Source organism: Camelus bactrianus, chromosome 4, assembly GCF_048773025.1.
Source record: "Camelus bactrianus isolate YW-2024 breed Bactrian camel chromosome 4, ASM4877302v1, whole genome shotgun sequence".
Taxonomy (NCBI): Eukaryota; Metazoa; Chordata; class Mammalia; order Artiodactyla; family Camelidae; genus Camelus; species Camelus bactrianus.
In genome coordinates, this window is record NC_133542.1 from 84,227,643 (window position 1) to 84,247,774 (window position 20,132).

Below are 20,132 nucleotides of genomic sequence, written 5' to 3' on the forward strand. Positions count from 1 at the left end.
ATCCATATTGTGGCAAATCACATTATTTCATTCTTTTTTATGGCTAAATAGTATTCCATTGTATAAATATACCACATCTTTATCCAGTCATCTGTTGATGGGCATTTAGGTTGCCTCCATGTCTTGGCTATTATAAATAGTGCTGCTATGAACATTGGGGTGCATGTGTCTTTTTGAATTTTATTTTTCTCCAGATATATGGCCAGGAGTGGGATTGCTGGATCACATGGTAGGTTTATTTTCAGGTTTTTAAGGAGCCTCCATACTGTCCTCCATAGTGGCTGCACCAACTACACTCCCACCAGCAGTGTAGGAGGGCTCCCTTTTCTCCACACCCTCCCCAGCACCTATCATTTGTAGACTTTTCAATATTTACATCCAGATTGATCATGGGCCCTGCATTTTTAGTTCCACTGCTGGCATGTTTTGCATTATCAGGTACCAAGTCCTTGCATTTTCAGCATTATCTCCCTATTCAAGTCTAACAGCTAAATCAAGAAGCCAGTCAATTGCTTCTCATCCATCTTGAATCTTGAAAGGACACTCAACAGCACTGAGATACTTTTCAAAGAACTTGGGCTGGTCACAGCTGTGGCATTTCTTAGATTCCCTCTGTCTTCAGTTTTGTAGTGCCTGATTTTCTGGTCTTCAAGCCAAACAGTAAGTTTTTAAATTTTGTTTCATCTCTGCAGTCGAAGTAGCAGGTTATGGTCGTCAAGGGCCATCATGTTCCCTGCTTCAGCCGGGAGGGCCGGGTCTTCTCTTGGGGTGATAAGTATGTTCTGCTTATGTGATGATGGTTGCACAAGACTGCGAATGTGCAAACAACCATTGAATCGTACGCTTTAAATGGGGGATTTTATGGTATGTGAATTATGTCTCAAGTAAAATAAAAGACTTTCTCGGTCAGTGTGAAATGTAGTGGCTGAGGGTTGGTCGTGGCCTTGCAACTCTGGCCCCATCACCTGCCCCTCCTCCCTGGCCAGGACACGGTTAAAGATTTCTGTGAGTTTCCAGACACGCCCAGCTTTCTGTCAAATTTAAGTCCTCATTCATTTCACCCCATAATTCTTTCTTGGGAGGATGTGATGGAAAACTGTGATGCGGCAGACAGGAACACAGCTGGGGGCCAGCTCTGCAGGTGGGGTGGGGATGTTCACCGTCCCTGGGACCCTGCTTGGCTGTCCCAGGGCAGCGACAGCAGAGTGTCAGGTCTGCAGTAAATCTGCGCACCTTAAAGGCCGTGCACTCCCATCCTGGAGAGATGCTAGCAGGGCCGGCCGTCACCCCTCAGGTCCTAGGATGCACGAATTTTAAAAGCAGCCCCAGTTACAAACGGTATCTCAGGGCAGATTAAATTATTCAGCTAAATAGCAAACAAATGCTGTTTTACAATAGGTCCAAAAGGTGCGTCTGTGTCAGTGACCTCAGGGTTTTGCCCAGTTGCCAGTGATGCCCTCTTACCTCTCAGACCTGTGATGAGGTTGGGGTGAGGCCAGACAGAGCCAACACCGCCCCCCTCCCCGACCCCGACCCTGAGGAGCCCAGCACAGCGGGGTGTATATATGAGTGACCCATGACTGTGTGCTGAGCACAGCGCTGTGCTCCTTAAAGGGCACAGACAAGAAAAGTGCCAGAACAATGCTGGGCTGGCAGCCCCAGGTGTTGGGAATCCCAGACAAGCCATCTTTCCCTCGATTAGAATGGTTTCTATTCTGCAGGTCACCAAGGTGAGCTCAGAGAGGTCAGCAAACCCGCCCAGGGCTTCATAGCTGACCCTATGGGTCAGCAAACTTTCTAGTTTTATCTTAATAGATCGTTATCCTGTCATTTCCCCTGTTTATCTTCCCTCCCTTCCCTCCCGCCCTCCTTCCCTTTCCTTCTTTCCAGCCTGCAATCATTTGAGCAGACACTACCATCCATTCACTCATTTGTTCGCCCATCCTCCTCATCTTGCAGGGGGGGAAACGGGATGGGGAGGGTCACCAACATCCTCTCAAGGCCACTGAGCCTCCTGGCTGCCTCTGTCTGTGTCTGCAGGGCCTCGTGCCATTGGCGTTCAACTCTTGCAGAAGAAGGTGAGGGTGCAAGGCTGCAGGCTGGACCTCGGCAGGGAAACAATTCACTCCACAAGCCTGTCTGTGGGGGACCTGCCGAGTCGGGGATGAGCCTGGACACTAGGGTCATGCAGGACTTGATCAGTGCACCTGTCCAGGGACTAGATTGTTCTGGGACCTGTCAGTGTGCTGGCCCCACTCACAAAGACCCAGTGAGGGTTTGCTGAAGGAATGAACAAACACACTTTGAAACGTGTGTGCCCACGAACAGTCTAGAGGGGACACACTGCGGCATGGTGGCTGTCGAGTTCTGGGTCAAGTCCCCTTCTCAGAGAAGAACTCTGTGATAGCACATTGCTTCAGTCAAGTCATCAAAGAAAAAGTGCACGTGTTCATGAGATGAAGGCACTTATCTCAAAGAACACACCTTCTGTAGTGGACAGGAGGGTGTGAAATGAGGGATTCCCGAGGACGGGAGCCCCGTCCGTGAGGGAGTTCATGGGGCTGGTCTGGCCTCCATGCTGCCAGGGGTCTGATGTGAAGGCCTGAGGAACTGAGGTGTGGCCGCCCGTCCCAGCGGGAGGGCTGGGGAATCTAAGAGGAAGGGGTTTGTTAGTGACACTGAGTCTGGGGACCTGGATGGGTCCTCAGTGTGTATGGGGGGGGGCAAGCTGACTCCACGTCTAGGAATTTACCTCACAAGCTGCATATCCACGTGGGCACAAGTTATTCTGCGTTTGTGAAAGCAAAAGGATGGAAACACCAAAACGCCCACAACACGGCTTGGGAAGATGAACACAGCACATCACGCAACAAAACGCCTCGGGGCCGTCCGCAGAGGAAGACGAACTGGGAGCGATGGTGTTCGATGAGTGTCAATACAGCAAGGTCCACTGGCCCATCGGCTAGGCTGGGTCACCTGGGGAGGACCGAGGGGAGCCCCCAGGACCGCCCACCACGAAAGCAGTTTCACGGCTGGCACCTGCCCAAGAAAAGCGTGAGAAACCTCGCCAGGATGCTCTGAGCAGTCTTCCCCAGCATCACCCGAGTGACGGAGTATCCGGCCGTGGTCCTCTGCGCAGCTGGTACCCACACGCTGACCATGGGCTTCTGGGCGTGGGGCCCTGCTCTGTGACCTTCCATACAGAGCGTTCAGGCTCGGGCTGGGCTCCTTGAGCCCTTGGGCCACATTTGAGGTTGGAAAGGCTCACCCAGTGCCTCTCCTGCCCTGAAAGTCATCTGCAGGGCTCGAGGGTGCTCACCGGGCAGCAAAATTGTAGACAACATAATAGCGTCTGGGCTGTGCGTGCTATGAAGGCAGGGTTGGGGCTATTTCTGGAGTGTCAAGACGGGAGCACAGAGTTCTGGGGTCCCAGGGTGTCATGTGAGTGTGCACTTTGTAGTCATCTTCTAAGCTGTTTAATGCACTTTTCTGGGTTCACATTGTAGTTTGCAGTAAAGTGTTTACAGTATAAACAGATGAGCCAAGAAAAGGATCAGAATTTTGAGGAAAGTGAGGCAGCAGTGTGCTTGGCCCACCCTGACTTGGGCAAATCTAACAGTGAAAGGGTCCATGTGCAGAAAATGCCTTTGAGGACGCGGAAGCCGGCACCTCCTGTGGGCCACGTGGAGGGAAACAGGGCGGGGATGGGGATGGGAGAGACCTGCTCGTGCCCCAGAATGCTAAGTCCTGTGCTGTCCTCCTGTTGGAAAAATGAAGGTTAAAATGCCACAATGAATGGACTCCCAAGCTGTTGCTCTGAGTGGCAAGAGTTATTGCCCTGGCCTGCCTGGGCTGCGGGGAGGGAGGGGCTGATGGGGGTGGGCTCAGTCTGAGGAGAGCAGGATGCAGCCTCATGGGGCCTGGCTGAGGTGAGCTGATGGATGTCTCTGCCCTTTGGGAGATCAGCCCTCCTTTAGGTGGGGGTGGGGGTGGGCGGGCAATGGCCCAGGCTGCCTTGGGACCCTGTGAGTGAATGCTGGTGTTGGTGCTTCATGAGCAGCAAACCCGCTGTGCACCTTTGGGCCATGCTAGCCCCTCCCCAGGTGCCACCCTGAGAACACCCTGGACTCCAGGTAGCACTGCCCACGTGGTGTGGGGGACCTCGAGCACCAGCACCAGCCATGGGCTGCAGGCAGGCATAGGGACCACGGGGTCGGGGGTTCTGGCTGGCAGGAACCAGGCATGGACTAAGCAGTCATTCCAGCAGCCCCCACCCAGCCCTGGCACAGGCCGACAGGGGGCCTTGGGTGGGGAGACGCTGACCCAGCCCCAGCCCCAGCGTAATCTGAGACCGGAAGCGGGTGCTCAGGGGCGCGTGTCTGGACCAATCCTCTTACACCCTGGCCTGAGCTGCCTGCTGGAAGCCCTGCAGGCACCTGTTCTGTCACACTCACGGTGACCTTGGGGGTCAGCAGGGCCAGGAGACACCAGCCCCTATGTGGGCGATTCAAAGAAAAGAGAATTGGATCTGTGTGCAGAGGCTGAACTCACCTGTAACAGGAGACACGGAAATTAAAGCCTTGCTGGGGTACCACATTTCTCCTAATGCAAAAGCCAATTAGCGTGCTCTGTGGGCAAGGCTACGTTGCTGGTGGAAGTGTAAATTGGTTCAACCTCTCCTGAGGACAATTTGGCAAAATTGATCACAACTTCTGACCCAGCAGCTGGTTCAGGGCTGGCCGAGCAGGTGGGCGCATGATACAGCCATGGGACGGACAGCTGTGACTGCCGTTGGAAAACACTAGAATAGCACAAATTGAAAAAAAAAAAATGGGATTCACCTAAGCGGAAGTCCACTGCTGATAGCCGGTGTACTTTCTTTGAGGTCATTCTTTTATTTGCTGATTTAACAATTGTTCTTTGAGCTTCCAGGATACATCAAGCTTTCTTGTGCCAGGGACTCAGTGCCGAGTGTATGAGTCCACGTTTGCTGCAGCAACAGGTGATGGCAAACCCGTTGGCTTTGGATAATGAAGGGTTACCCAGCCTTCCTGCTGGAACCTGATCATTTCCAATCTTTCGGCATCTATAGTAACTATATGAGAGAAACAACTCTAGGTCCAAATCTTTGCTTTCCTCAGGGTAGGTCCTCAAAGTGAATCAGGGTAAGTAAGCAGGAAGCCTTTCCAAGCTGCTTTCCTGAAAGGCTGGACCAACGGACTTGCCCACGGCTTGCCTGTCTGCGCCCCTCCGCCAGCACCGGGCCTTAGTATTAAACCGGGTCCGCTCATCTCCATGTGCGGATGCCCGTTTGTCTCACTTGCCTCGCGACAGTTCCCAGTGAGACCAAACTGTGGCTCTACACATTCTGTGACCTTCTGTGCTTGTCTGAGCCCGGCTTCTGTTCCCTTTTCTTTTGGGAGTCTGGTCTTTTCCACTCAGATTGAACCCATAATGACTCAAATGAGCTTCTGCATATTAACGATACCTTATTTTTCATATCTGCTTTGAGTCTTTTTCCTCAAGGAAATGCCTGCCTTTCGATCTTGTTTCTTGATATTTTAAAATTTAGCCAGTTTTAGCTTTCCTTTGAAAATCTCCCTGCCCGCCCTCCCCGCCTCCCTTTGCTCTTGTGCCTGGAAGTCTGCACACACGCCTGTTGAATGTTCACGGAATGCTCTCTCTGGCTGGGACGAGAACTTGTAGAACTTTTGAACTTGTAGATCTGGTTCTGAGGCCTGCTCACTGTGTGCCCTTGGGTGGCTCCCCTTCCCTCTCTGGGTTAAGAGACCTGCTTTGGTCTCGCTGGTGTCTGCGCTGGCCTCCGCCCCTCAGCGTCAGGCCCAAGGCACCTCTTCCCCGCCACTCCCACCGCAGCCCTCACATCCTCAAAGACACAGACCAGAACCATGTCACACCCCACATCGCACATGCTGCTCTGTCACATCCTTATCCTGTGGGCTCCAGGGCTCGGCCCCAGCCTGGGCGCCCCTGTGATGCTGCTGCAGAAATCTCCCCAGGGCCCGAGGCTGCCTGCAGGACCCTGCTGATGCCCTGTGGGTGCCAGTCATATTTCAGATCTTTATTCAAAAGCAGAGTATGCTTCTGGTCCTTGGTGCCAAATTATCTTGCAAAATGGCAATTCTGTCTCTAAGATCAATAAGGGTTTGTTAATCGAGGGGTCACTGCTGTGGTTTATCGATCGGTGACTTCATTCCTGGATGCACTTCACATAAAACCTTCTAGAAAAACATGCTGCGGCCTGACGGCCCCAGAGGCTGTGATCCACTCCCTTGGCAGGTATGTGCAGAGTGCTGACTCCAGGAGGGCGAAGTTAACATTTAATGAGCACCTACTGTGTGCCCTCCCATTCACCCTTGCATGGCCTGATGAGGCGAGCCATTTAACAGATGAGCAAGATGAGCAAACTGAGGCCATGAGGCTAAGAAGTGTGCCTGGGGCTCCCGGGGGATTTGGTGCAGCCCTTCAAAGGGGGAGCCAAGCCTGCTTCCCCAAGGTCAAGATCAGGGTGTAGGTGGGATACTTTCCCCTTATTTCGGAACAAGCCTTCCTCCCACACCTAGTCCTTGGGCCCATGGGAGGCACACGCCCAGTCTGGCCGATCAGAGCATTCTAGCCCTGTCCACCGGGGTGGTTCAGGGACGGGCACATGACCTGCCAACTAAAGATGTTCCCTCCCAGGGCTTTTCTAGGGCTGTGGAGGGAGAAGCTGGGAATGCTGACGTGGAGCTGCTGGTGGCCAAGGGTGGCTCCTTCAGGACGGGTCAGACTGCGCATGAAGCCACCAGAGAAGGAAGCACAGCTGAGAGACAGGCGGTGCCTTCTCACGTGATGCAGTCCTGTTCACTGTGTACACTGGGCCAGGCCCACAACAGGCCCGGCAGGTGCTGGATGGTGCATTACGTCACCCGGGCACCTCTTCATTCTGAGCGAACAGGCATTGCAATTCAAACTGGGTCTGCAGGAAAACCCCAAGTCAAGCAGGCCGAGTTTCCAGCCAGTGGAAGAAGCCTCTTCTGCATCACATGGAGAGTGGCGTGGCTGCCCGGGCTCTCATGGAGGCTGACAGGGCCCCTGAGTGTAAAATGGAAACTCTGGGTGGGAGAGAGCCCTGTGAACCCTGGGCCTAAGTCAGCTACCCCAGCTGGCAGGACAACCCATCAAGGCCATGCGTCAGAACCTGCCCTGGACAGTGGCGTGGGCTCTGGTCCAAGGGCCTGTGGGGCCTGGCTCCCCCTGCTCCTTCTCTCTGCTCTGTCCACACGAGCCCACGTGTCTGCTCCATCGGCTGGCTCGGTGGTCCTGAGCAGGTCGCCAAGACCTCAAACCTGTGGGTTCTCCTGTGGAAATGGGGTTTGGATGGCTCTCCTGAACCAGGGGCCATTCCATGGACAGGTCACACCGGCAAGGAGACAGGTGGCAGGGCCGGAGGTGGCCAGAGTCCAAGATGGCTATCAGGTTTCCATCCTAATGGGCTGCTGGAACCCCTGGGGATTTCTTTAGTGATTCTCTTACAACCCTGGGAGCTGGGCGTCACCACTGCTCTGTAACCAACAAGGAAACTGGAGTTCAGAGAAATTAATTAATGGGTTGAAGGTCACAGCCAGTGGGTGGTGCTAGGATCTGAATTGGATCCATGCCTCCAGTCCCCTGGTGGATCAGTGCGCCCCCTTTCCCAAAGACACAGGCCAGACGTTAGGTGCAGCCGTCTCTTGTTGAAGTGCAGAATAAAGCACAAAAGCAGAAGCACCACTGCTAACATTTTGGTGTGTTCCTTTCTGGTTTTTCTCCTGTGCATTGTCACTTCAAATTTTCTGTAATCACTTCCTGTGCCATTGTAACACTCCCTGAAGAGCATTCAGAGTTCTTCATCAAATTTGATTATGTAGGAATAAGAGTTTACTGAACCTTTTTCCAATTGCTGAAAATTTAGGTTATTCCTAATGCTTATTATAAACAACCCTTCAGTGAACATCTTCACACACCACTGTCTGCATAGCTGGTCACTTCATTTGTATAAATTCCCCCAAAGGGAATTACTGACTTAAAGGGTATAAACACTTCTCTAGACTCTTGCTGCAACCGCGAATTACTTTCAGGAAGCCTGTGCCAGTCTGCCCCGTGAATCCATCTGGGCAGCAGGATGAGACACAGGCAGTGAATCCGTGGTGAGTGAGGGCTGGCGTGAGCCCAAGAGGAGCACATAGCCCAGAGCCTGGGGCCTTTTGCTCGGGGCAGGGGCTGCTGTGGAGGGCAGACGTGGTTGGGCCCGAGGTCAAGCTAGAATTGAAGGAGGGCCCTGACCCCTTGGCCTGTCCATTAAGATGAAGCCCCTAAGAGAAAGGAATTTAGAGTTGGGGGGACAGAGTTGAGGCTGAGACTGGGCGGAGCATCCATTCAGCAAAAAGAAACCACAGTGGGTACTTCCAACACAGGGAATTTGATACCAGGGGTTAAATGCCAGATGCTGGCAGGCTGAGCAATCATAGTAGGGGCTCTGCTCCCACTGGAACCCAGACAGTGGTGAACACGGCATAGGGACAGAAGGAAGATGTGGAGCATGGAGGGACAGCCACCCCAAGGGATGCTCAGCCTGGGGGACTGGGAGTGTGTGTGTGTGGGGGGGTGCTGCTGGGCACTGACTTCTCCCTTGGAGGGCAGCAGACCCATGTGATGGATGGAGGGCCCTCTGTACCCCCTGCCAGCACCTCCACTGGCAATGCCTCCCTGAAGCCAGAGGCCGGCTGGGAGAACTGGGGCGCAGACCTGGCCCCAGTGCTGTCAGGGGCTGAGTGAGGGGTGAGTTGGGTCATGGGTGTGTGACAGTAGAGCCAGCAGATCTGGAGCTCCAGGCGCCACGTGGAGAGAGGTGTTATGAGAGGATATAAGAGAGCAGGCATCATGGGGTGTGTGCGCGCTTGCCCGAGGACCGGCCCCTGGAGCCAGCAAAAGTTGATGGGCAGGGTCTGGCCACGAAGGCCTGAAAAGGCTGGATGGCAGCAGACACGGGCCGAGAGGCAGCTCACAGTGGAGTGTAGGCAGGTAAGCTGGCCTGGTTCATTTCCAGGCCCACTGCCTGCAGCCGACAAACTCAGGCAAGTCTCTTCACCTCTCTGCTGTCTCCCATCTGATAACGAGGCCCTCTAGGCCAGTGTGGGGCAAGATGAGAATTTTTGCGAAGACTTAGCTCAGCACTGGGGATTATCATCATTATCATTATTTCAGCAGCATGACTTACTTGGGGCCCTACCGCCCAGTGGGCTCAGCCACCCACCCCCATTTTGGACAGCTATCAGTTACTCAAGATCCCTGGATCAAATTCCTGGGGCTTTAGGAGAAGATGGACACGTGGCAAATGGCCTGTGTTTTCTTCTGCCCATCTCCATATTTCGTGATCCATGCAGATCTTTACAGCCACTTGGCCCTTCTGTTTGCAGACCAAGTTGAATCCTGCTCTGAGACACTAAAAGAAGGCTCACTCAGCGGGTCTCAGGTGGTGGACACTGGCATCAACTCTTGCAAGCAACTGCGGGAGGTCACACCCCATCTATTTCTTTCTTTTTTTTTAATTGAAGTGTAGTCAGTTTACAATGTTGTGTCAATTTCTGGTGTACAGCACAAATGCTTCAGTCATACATGAATATACATACATTCATTTTCATATTCTTTTTTGCTGTAAGCTACTACAAGGTATTGAATATAGTTCCCTGTGCTGTACAGTATGAACTTGTTTATCTATTTTATGTATTCCAGTCAGTATCTGCAAATCTTGAACTCCCAGTTTATTCCTTCCCACCCTCTTCCCGCCTGGTAACCATAAGCTTGTTTTCTGTGTCTTTGAGTCTGTTTCTGTTTTGTATATAAGTTCATTTGTCTTTTTTTTTTTTTTAATATTCCACATATAAGTGATATCATATAGTATTTTTCTTTCTCTTTCTGGCTTACTTCACTTAGAATAACATTCTCCAGTGCCATACATGTTGCTGCAAATGGCATTATTTTATCATTTTTTTTGGTTAAGTAGTATTCCAACCATTTCTAAAAGTTGTGTCCATTAAAAAAAAATTCCTGGGGCCAGGGGCTGAGCTGTGCAGTTTGAGAGTTGTCCCTAGGGGGAGACTGGAGGCTGACAGCATCCTCCACACCTGGCAGCAGGCCTGCTTCAGCAGGGTCCTGGGCAGAGGATTTCAAATACCTGCACATCCCAGGACATCTGAGAGCTAAAACCGAGTTCTCTGGACTGAATAAGCTAGCTTCTAGCATAAGCCTGAGTAAAATTAGATAGTAACTCTCTGCATAGGAAAAAAAGATTTGAATCATTATTTGGTTATTTGATGCAAGCCTGCTGAGAGTCTCCCGAATGACAGCTGCAGATGAAAAGACATGTGCCTGTCACAGGGCGAGGGGCGTCATGGGAGTCACACTTGGGTAGTGACACGTGAATGACTTAAAAAAGTTTTTGTTTCTACTTTTTCTGTCTTATAAAAGTTATATAATGAGGACTTGCTCTTAAAAAACAAAATGTATATCTCTACAATGGAATATTATTCGGCCACAAAAAGGAGTGAGGACCTGATGTATTCCACAACGTGGATGACATAAAATGTTAGACTGAGTGAAAGAAGCCAGTCACAAAAGACCACACGTTGTATGATCCCATTTACATGCAGTGTCGAGAATCAACAAATCTGTAGAGACAGAAAGTAGATTACTGCTAGCCTGGGGCTGAGAGAGAGGGCATGCGGAGTGACTGCTAATGGGCATGGGTTTCTTTTTAGGGTGATGAAAATGTTCTGGAATTAGACAGCGGTGATGATCACACAACTCTGTGAATATACCAAAAAAAACCACTGAACTGTACACTAAATGAATTTTATGGGATGTAACTTATATTCCAATGAAGCTGTGATTTAAAAAGCAATACATTTCCCAATTTGGGAGTAAGGGAAATGTTATATCATCTTATTATAAAAGAAGAAGAAAAAAATTGTCTTACAGGATTTCTTGGCCCCCACTGGATGGGGAGACTTCCTCAAGAGGCTGGAGACTCGAGGGCCCAGTCATTTGCCCTCCCAGTAGCAGGAACCTCCATCGCCTTCAGGTCCCTGGGAGGCCTGCCCTGCCCCTATCACCCCAGGACACCCCTGCTGTGTCCTGCTCTGGTCTCCTGGTACAGTCCCGCCGCCATTTGCCCCTGCCCTTTTATGGGACCTGGGCTCTCTGCTGTCTCACTCGCTCCTGGGATGGGCCCCACATAGTTGTCGAGACTAGATGTGACCAACAGACTGGCCTCCGGCTGCCTGAGTCCACTCAGAGACAGACACCCCAAAAATACCTCTTGACTAGGCTCCCTGGGGGGAAGGCTAGACCCTGACCTTCCTCCCGGTGAGTTGTTCTGGGGACTGATTAGAGCAGAGGCAGAGGACAGGCTCTCTCTCCCTTCTTTCCTGCCTCCGTGAGCATTTGTTGAACACCAACTGTGTGCTGAACATTAGATCAATCTCATGGATGTGCAAACTGTGACCTGTTCACTAGCTGCTTAGCTGTGTACTCCAGTGGTCATGGGTCAGCAGAGAGTGATCTCCCTATCATGAGAGGCATGTAAGCAGGGCTGCATGAAACTACCCCTAAGGGCTCAGAGAGCACATAACACTCAGTCAGCAACAGGTTTTCCCAATCCCCCAGCACCTGGGCTGCCCCTGCAATGTGTGGGGCTACTGCTCCCATTTTGTGCACATATGCCAGCTGCGGGTGGGCAGCCTCCTGCAGGCAATGATGTGAATAGCCAGTGGTCTCCCCCATCACCAGGCAGGCGTGATCCCCACATGCCATCAGTGTGTCCCACAGAGACCAGACTGGCTTACATGTGTCTGTCTGGAACATGCTTAGTTCCATCCTTTCTCAGTTTTCCCTTGGACAGGTCTATGCATGTCCATCACGGACAGGCTTGAAACTCAGGGTGTCTTCCTGGACTGACCAAGTCTTGAAGGAACCGGCAGCCTTTTTAGGTGGACAAACCAGGATGGCCAAGCCAGTTCTTGTAGGGGGGATAACAGACCGTCCATGACCAGCAGCCCCGAGGGGCATATTTCAAAGAGCCTCAGGGGCCAGCAGTGCAGCCTAGAGGGGGAGCATGAAGGCCGAAGTGGGCCTGCGCGGCCCCGAGGTCCGGCCCGCAGGTGGCCGAGCGAGCCCGAGGCCAGGTGGGCGTGCCAGGCCCCGCCCCGCCGCGCCGGCCGGGGGCGGGCAGCCGAATGCCCCGCCCTCCTCGCGCGCCGGGTCGGAGCCGGTGCGGGAGCGCAGCCGCGAGGAGCCGAAGCAGCACGCGGGAGCGCGGCCTCGCAGCTGGCCGGCCCCAGCGAGCAACGCCGAGGGTGACCCGGCCCCAAAGCGCCGACCCTGGCCCTGAGAGCGACCCTGGACCCAGCGCGGACTCCGGGCCGGAGCGCGGATCCCGGCCCTGAGTGCGGCCTCGCCGGCCCCGGCCGCCCGGCCGCGGGCATGGACGGCGCCGGTTCACCCTGTGAGTGCCGAGCCCCCCCGCCTGCCGCCTTTGTGTGCGCGCCGCGCGGCCGCAGCCCCCTCCCCGCGCGTCCCTCCTGCGCCCCCGGCCGCGTCCTTTGTGGAGCCGCCGCCTGTCCAGTACCTTCCGCTCCCCCAACCTCCTTGTTCCCTCTGCGGCCCTGGGCTGAGCAGAGCACAGCACCCGCATCCCCCCAACCTAGGCCTCCCAGTCTCGTCTGCACCCCCACCCCCCAACCTCCCAGGAACATCCCGGTAGGCCCCCTTCGCCGGGGCAGGGCAGGGCACAGGTGCCCCTTTCCCCAGCCTCCTGTTCCCTCTGCAGGCTCCCCCGGGGTCCCCAGGGACAGCCCAGCTCCCAACCGGCTCTCCCGGTCTTGTCTGTAGTCCCCTCCGCAGGGGTAGCCCAGCAGGCCCCTCCGCGGCCGGGGCAGGCAGGGCGGGGGTCCCGGGGCGGCGCTGTCTCATCCCACGGCTCGGGCAGGTGCGGCGAGGCCGGCGCTCACACGGGCCTGCGTGTCCTTGCCCGCAGAGATGGACGGCGATGGCGGCCGCCGAGACGCCCCCGGCGCACTGATGGAGGCCGGGCGCGGTGCGGGGCCCGCGGGCATGGCGGAGCCGGCGGCGGTGCCGCGGGCGCGGGCGGCGCGGCCCGGGCCCCAGCGCTTCCTGCGGCGCAGCGTGGTGGAGTCGGACCAGGAGGAGCCGCCGGGCCTGGAGGCGGCCGAGGCGCCGGGGGCGCAGCCCCCGCAGCCGCTGCAGCGCAGGGTGCTCCTGCTCTGCAAGACGCGCCGCCTCATCGCAGAGCGCGCCCGCGGCCGCCCGGCCGCCCCCGCTCCTGTCGCTCCTGCCGCGTCGCCGGGAGCCCTTGCTGATCCCGGGCCCGAACCCCCGGGCTCGCAGGAGCCTGGCCCGGACCCGGTGCCCGCGCCCGCCCCCGACGGCGGTCCCCGGGAGGAGGAGGCAGCATCTGCGAGGAAGGAGGACGCGGAGGCGCCCGAGGTGAGGCCCGAGCTCGGGCGCGCACGCCGGGAGGAGCCCGAGGAGGAGGAGGACGACGAGGACGACCTCAAGGCTGTGGCCACCTCCCTGGACGGCCGCTTCCTCAAGTTCGACATTGAACTTGGCCGCGGCTCCTTCAAGACAGTCTACAAGGGGCTGGACACGGAGACCTGGGTGGAGGTGGCCTGGTGCGAGCTGCAGGTGAGGAGCGTGCTGGCTGCAGGTGGGTGGTGTGCAAATGCAAATGCGCTCTGCCCAGGGCCATGCCTGGCCTTAGGCGGCCGTGTGTGTCACCCTCGGTGTAGGGGGCTGGTTGTGCTGGCGATCTGTGTAGTGAAGGTTGGGGGATGGAGGCTGGACCTCCCGGTGTGTGGTATCTAAGGGTGACACAGTGTGGGCCAGTGCTGGAGAGTGGGCGCTTGGAGGGCGTGCCTATAGTGCTGCTCCGTCTTTACTCCTAATTCTGGGCCGTACTGACGCAGGCTGTCTGGATCGGCTGTGTATTTGCAGAAGCAGTGGTGGGGGCTGCAGGCCCCCTGTCCAGGTGGGCACAGGGCGGTTTGGGGGACTCTGAGCTGCTCTTAAATGAGCACCTTCCTGTGTCCTGCAGGGCATAGATGCCCCAGATGGGGATATCAGAGGGGCTTCTTCTGACCTGGGGTCTGTTTAAGGTGAGCCTGGTGGGCCCTGGGGCCTGTGGACAGAGCCTAGAAGTATTGTCACTGGCTTCTTGGTTCTCCCAGATCCTGTTCGTTCACAAAATGAGTGTGAGAGCAGTCTTAAAACCAAGTCGTGCAAAATGCAGGTGGGGTTTTGTTTTGTATTCTTTTGTTTTCATGGATGCAGAGGCTCTGGACATACATTTTTCGTAACCTTGCGCTCACGTTGACTGTGTCAGCCCTAGCCCTGGAAGATTATATAAACGGTAACTCAAGCTGCCCTGGGCCAGCCACGGGGCAGTGCCTGTCTCAGTGGGTGTTTACGGGCCCTCCCTTATCTGGGGGGACAGCTGTCAGGCACGGGGCTGGCCTGTGCAAGAGCTGGCTGTGCGGATGTAAGCCTGCCTCAGCACCCTGTAAAGTTAGCTGGGCCCTTCCAGTCCTGACGCAGGCCGCCTGCCACACTGCAGGCAGTCTGCCTTTCTGGCTCAGAAAGGGGATTTGGTTGCTTTGTCCTCTGGGCTCCTGCAGGCTGGCCTGTGTGTGTGTGTGCATGTGCGAGCTGGACGAATTCATCTGGTGTCCACCTGTCCTCAGCCTTTCTCCCAAGGCAGAGCTCCAGAGACCACCCTTCCCCACTGTTCTTTGGTTCTGCTGTGGAAATACGGACTTTTCATGGTGGGTCCAGTGAACTGTTGAGTCCCTCAGGAGGGCCTGAGCTCCCCTCCCTCACAGCGGCAGGTTCGGGCCCTGCTGAGGGCTGGCCTTGGGGTCCTGGGGTGTGCGGGGACCGCATGGGAGTGAGCTGGGCATCACTGCAGCGTGTGAACACAGAGGACCCAGAAAGGGAAGACCAGAGAGAGAGGAGGGGTTCCTAATTCTACAGCGTGGCCATGTGCCTTCCCTCCCCACTTTCTTGCTCTTACCAAGTGACCTAGTGTGGCAGTGCTAGCACCCACTGAGGCTCTGCCGCGGAATGCCCCTGCAGGGTGGAGGGTGGGAGTCGGGGTGCTGCAGCAGGCGGGAGCTGGGTTAGACCTGAGCAGCGGAGCCCAGCTGATCTGGTTGAGGCATTGCAGGCTCATGTGACCCTCGGAGGAGGCTGTTCATCCCCACTCCCTTTAGGGCAAGACAGGTTGTTCTGCCCCCGGGTCCCTAAGCAGAGTGGCACCGGAGCGGAGCCTGGCTGCTGTCCAGGGGGATTCTCGTCCTGAACTCTGGGTAGGAGTGGGAAGGTGGGAGCTGGCTTCTAATCTGTCTGGTTATGTTTCTTATACAGTAGTTACCGGGGGCCCCAAGCCAGCCAGGAAGCCGTTCTGATGTGCAGCATTTCGGGTCAGTTGCCTTTTGCTGGGCGGGTCTGAGAGGGTTTTACCCCAGAAGGACCCAGCTTAGGACAGCAGCTAAGAGCCTGCTGTGTGGCATCCTCCTCCTCACCAAACGGGAGGCTGTTGTTTCCCCTGTTTTATTGTTGAGAACCTTCCAAGGTCACCTGCGAGGATGTAGATGGCAGAGGGGGATTGCAGCATGATGGGAGGAGGCCACCAGCCTGGCGTGGCTGTCCTTAGGAGAGGAGATGAAGGTGGAGAGCAGGGCACCACGTTGGGCCTCTCGGACCACCAGGAAGGGCGACAGGTGGCATGCTGGCTTTGTGCCGGAGAAGGGGGTTTCCTAGTGCACAGTGTGGAGACCTTCAGCCTCCACCCGGCCCCCAGAATTCCCAGGCATCGGGGCTCCTAGTGGAGGACGAGTTGACAGGAGTATTGCCTTCGGTGCAAGGAGCTTTGCAGGATTCCTCCTGCCGTCTGACCCCCACTCCCTCTTCCCCAACCTCCAGAAGCCCCTCAGCCAGCAGGTTTGGAATGCCCTGAAAATCGACCTTCCAAAGTCTGTTTCCTCCTCCGACCCTTGGGAGCATAGAGGGTTGTCAGCACCCGCAGGCCTGCCCCAGAACTGTGACAGTGTCACTTGCTTGCTTGTTCCAGGGTTCCCTGCCAAGGGAAGGAAAGGCCGCATTTTTGGACCTAGTAAGTCCGGCTTGGAGAATGTGAGGTCCCTGACTTCCAATTTCCTTATATAATTTAGCGTTGAAAGAGCTTTGCAGAAAGCGCAGTATGTGTTCATATCACAGCCAAGGGCAGCGAGGTGTTTCCACGTCCTGAATTCTCCAGACGTTCAAAGCTGACATTGATTCTTTGGGGGGAAGCCATTTTAAAGTATTACCTTCCCTTCTGTTTCCTTTTGAATGAACCGTTTATTTCTGGCACCAGAGCACATTACAGTGGCAACAGGGGGAGTGCGAACACACCCAGATCCACTGCATTCACCCTGGCTCACGTTTCCCTTGTCCCCACGGCCAGCTCCCGCCCCTCACAGACCCCATCCTGTCCCCGTGAAATAGCTGGGGGCTCCTGGTCGGCTCTGGGCTGCCTGGGTGGGGAGCGGGGGAGGTCTGGGCCACCAGCCCTGCCCCAGGTGGCTCAGGGCACCCTCTTTCACCTGCTGATGCCTCTGAGCCGAAGGCGTGGGTCTCCGAGCAGAGAAAATGCAGCCAGCCCGGATCCCGGCCAGTGTCCAGGAGCCTCGTCGGAGGCAGCCTTGTTGGCTCCTCCTGACCACCTGCTTCTCCTCTGTCTTCCTCGGAGCTTGGAGAGAGCCTTGGTTTTTAGCCTCCTTGGTCAGTGCTGCCCCCTCCCATCAGCAGTCCCCTGCCTTCAAGGAAGACCGGGTCTCAGCTCCTCTGTGCTACCCCCTCCTCACCGAAGACGGCTGTGAGCGGCTGTTGCAAGGCTGGGCACTGCCTCTTGGGGGATTCCATTCAGAATTCATGTTTCCCGCACTATATGTCCTGGCCTGTGCCCAGTGTGGGGGTCATTTTGCCTCATGGAGGTATCGGTCCTTGTCCCTTTGTCTGGAGTACTCGCAGGGCCTTCGCAGGGGTGTGAGAGTCCTAAAGAGGTACCATGGGGCCTGAGCCCTGGCCAGCCAGGGACAGATCTCTGGCTCCCCCAGGTGCTGTCATGAAGCTGTCCTCCTGCGGCTCTGCACTGCCCAGAGGTGACTGGGCCCCCATGGGGCGGCCATGGCCTTGTGCTCCAGGCCAGAGCGGGGCTTGTGGGTGTGGGGATCACAGACCTGATGATGTGTGACCTGCTGGCATCTCCTTTGTGTGGCCACTGAGGACCCATGTGTTCCCAACTCAGCTCACCCCAGCCGGACCTCTGTGTCCCATTCACCCACCTGCGCTTTCTTAATGCCCGTAGGGGCTTGTTGTGTGCGGCCATGCTAAACGTGCTGGTCCCCTCACTGTCCTCTGAGGATGGCCAGGTCCACCTGCTGTTGGTGTGGCTTGGCACCTCTCCCATGGCTGTGGGTGCCCCATTTGTCCTGGGTGCTGAGCTGGCATACCTGTCCATCCAGGTGTACCATCACCTCTCATAGACAGGTCCTGCCATGCGGGGCAGCCCCAGGCCTGGGGTTGAGAGGCCCCTCCCATAGCATCATCATGTCGGAGGCTCAACTGCTGGCCTCGTCTGCTTTCAGAGGAGCCACAGGCAGCCTGATCCGGCTGAGGGGGGGAGAGGAGGGGCTCTGCGGAGAGGACGGTGCTTGTCTGCTGGACTAGGCTGCTTAGAAAGGGCTCAACTCAGTTTGCCTGGTGGTCACCCTCCTCTTTATTTTTATTTTTAAAATCTGCTCAGAGCTTAATTTTGTCGGCAGAGGTATAATTTGAAAGCAGTTGGGAGTCAACGCTGAGCTTGCTTTCTCAAATGATACTTCCTATGCCACCCTGACTACGGTTCTGGTTTGGCTGGCGAGCAAGGCTGTTGCCAGCTGCTGCAGAGGCCTGTGAAGACGGGGCTTTCCTGACCTCCCCACCGGTGCAGAAGTGCGGGTGTCCAGAGCCCAGAGGCCCCTCCCCTGCCCCCAAGTGATGCTGGTGAGTTGAGTGTGGTCAGCAGCGATGGGCAAGCGGCTCGAGCTGTGGGTCACTTCTGTGGGCACACTGGGCATCGCAGCTTGTTCCTTCTTGGAAGCAGGTGCTCCTGTGGCTGCGTGTGTGCCTCTCCAGGAGGCTCTGGCATGTGAGGGTTCCAGGTGAAGCCTGATTCAGGCCTAAATTGTCCCGTGACCTGGACCCCAGAGGAGGGATCCCCAGACGGTCTAACTTGGGTGGACGGCTAGTGGGCATCTCCCTACGTCCTGTGCCACTTCTAGATGGTGGCTGGAGTATCACTCTGAGTTGGGTGAAACTTTGCTGGTGGACTGTTAGCCAGCACGTGATGGTGGCAGGAAAAAGAAGTGCCAGGAGGAGGGTAGAGAGTGGATGTCGCAGTGCTGGGTCTTGTGCCCAGGCTCAGCAGTGCAGGCCAGTGTGGTTTATTGGCTCACGAGGCATTTTTTGAGCATGTGTCCAGGTTCCAGCCCTGGGGTACCACAGCTAGCAGGACGGTCATGGTGGGAGAGCTGGGTTCTCACTGAAGAGGGATGTTTGCCAGAAGCCTGCAAGGAGGCAAGAGAGTGAGACTAGAGAGAGACTGTCCTCCAGTCCTGGGCTGGCTGGACCTGCTGGGTGCTTGCCACTCGCCTTCCAGCATGGCTGGGACTAGCAGCCCCCTGCCTGGCTGTAGGCATCTCTTGGGGCCAGTGCCTTGGGCTGGCTTCAGGCTGGAACTGGATGATGCCCAAGGTGACAGCGCAGAGCTCCAGGTCACTACTGATGGAGGGGAACTTGACCTAGTCCTGCAGGCTGCAGGCTTGGGTCTTTTTTGTGGTCTGTGTTGGCTGAATGGTGAGGTGGGTGCCAGCGTCTGCCTGATGTGCTACGAAGGGGTGTCGGGAGTCTCGCAGCCAGGCTGAGCACCCTGCCCAGTGCATACAGACACTGGGAGCAGGGTGCCCTGCTGCGTTCAGACCCCAGCCCTGCAGCTTCCCAGCAGGGAGGCCATAGGGAGGGCATCTGCCTTTGAGAACCTCAGTTTACCCGTTTGTGCACTGGGGATGGTGCCGGCCGACTTTCACAGGGCCATGGCGAGTGTTGAGAAGTACGTCCAGCACTGAGCATAGAGCAGGCACTCAGAGTTAAGCCTCTTTTCACCCCACACTCACTGCTTCCTGCAGTTTTAAGAAGCAGGGATTGAAGCGGAGAGCCAGCCTAACCTGGGGGAGCAGGGAGGCCTGCCTTCGGCTGGAGGCGGGTCCCTGGGGTGGCACTGGGGGCCCAGGCAGACTGAGGGCCTGTGCACCTCTGCCTGAGCACCTGGCTGCTGCTGCTTTATTGTCTGAGCTGCAGATAAGGACGGGGTGTGAACACAGCAGCTGGAATCTCTAAGAAGCAGATTAGGATCTGCCTCTGGACACAGACGATCCAAAGGCTGTGTTTTGGGTGGAGAGTCCCCCCACCCTCCCCACCCTCACCCCGTGAGACTGCAGAAGCCTGTCCAAGGTTGGCAGCCTGAGTCAGCTGCAGGGTTTCTTGCTTCAAATAGTTTTCAAATCCGGTTCTACTCCCAGGAGGCTGGAAATCTAAGATTTCCTGGACTGCTTGATTACTACCTCCAATTTATGTCAGCTCTCTTTAAATATATGGTGAAGTTTTTGGAAAAGAATAAAAGAAAAGAGGTCAAGGCAGTGTGGTTAAGAGAAACAGATCAATGGAACAGAATAGAGAGCCTTGAAACAGATCTGCCTGAATATATGGTCAACTGACCTTTGACAAAGAAGCAAAGGCAATAAATGGAGAAAGATGGTCATTTCCCCAAATGGTGCTGGAACAGCTGGACATCCACATGCAGAAAAATGAATCTGGACACAGACCTTATATTTTTCATGAAAATTAACTTTAAATAGATCATAGACCTAAATGTAAAATGCAAAACTGTACATCCCCTAGAAGAAAACATAAGAGAAAACCAAGGTGACCTTGGG

The 20,132-nt window shown here is 55.6% G+C and overlaps 1 protein-coding gene across 9 annotated transcripts in view; it reads left to right on the forward strand.

Annotated features, from left to right (window-relative positions):
* The first annotated feature begins 12,292 nt into the window (after positions 1-12,292).
* The window catches only part of WNK2 (WNK lysine deficient protein kinase 2), a 116,422-nt gene continuing 108,582 nt past the window's right edge, over positions 12,293-20,132 (forward strand). For 7 of the 9 annotated variants that reach the window (XM_074363007.1, XM_074363010.1, XM_074363013.1 and 4 more), the window contains exons 1-2: positions 12,294-12,544; positions 13,076-13,746. In XM_074363007.1, coding sequence (XP_074219108.1) covers positions 13,078-13,746 — 669 coding nt within the window. In that variant the 5' untranslated portion in view covers positions 12,294-12,544; positions 13,076-13,077. Of the gene's footprint in view, positions 12,545-13,075; positions 13,747-20,132 lie in introns of all 9 variants that reach the window. The other 2 variants (XM_074363009.1, XM_074363012.1) reach the window with 1 other exon arrangement.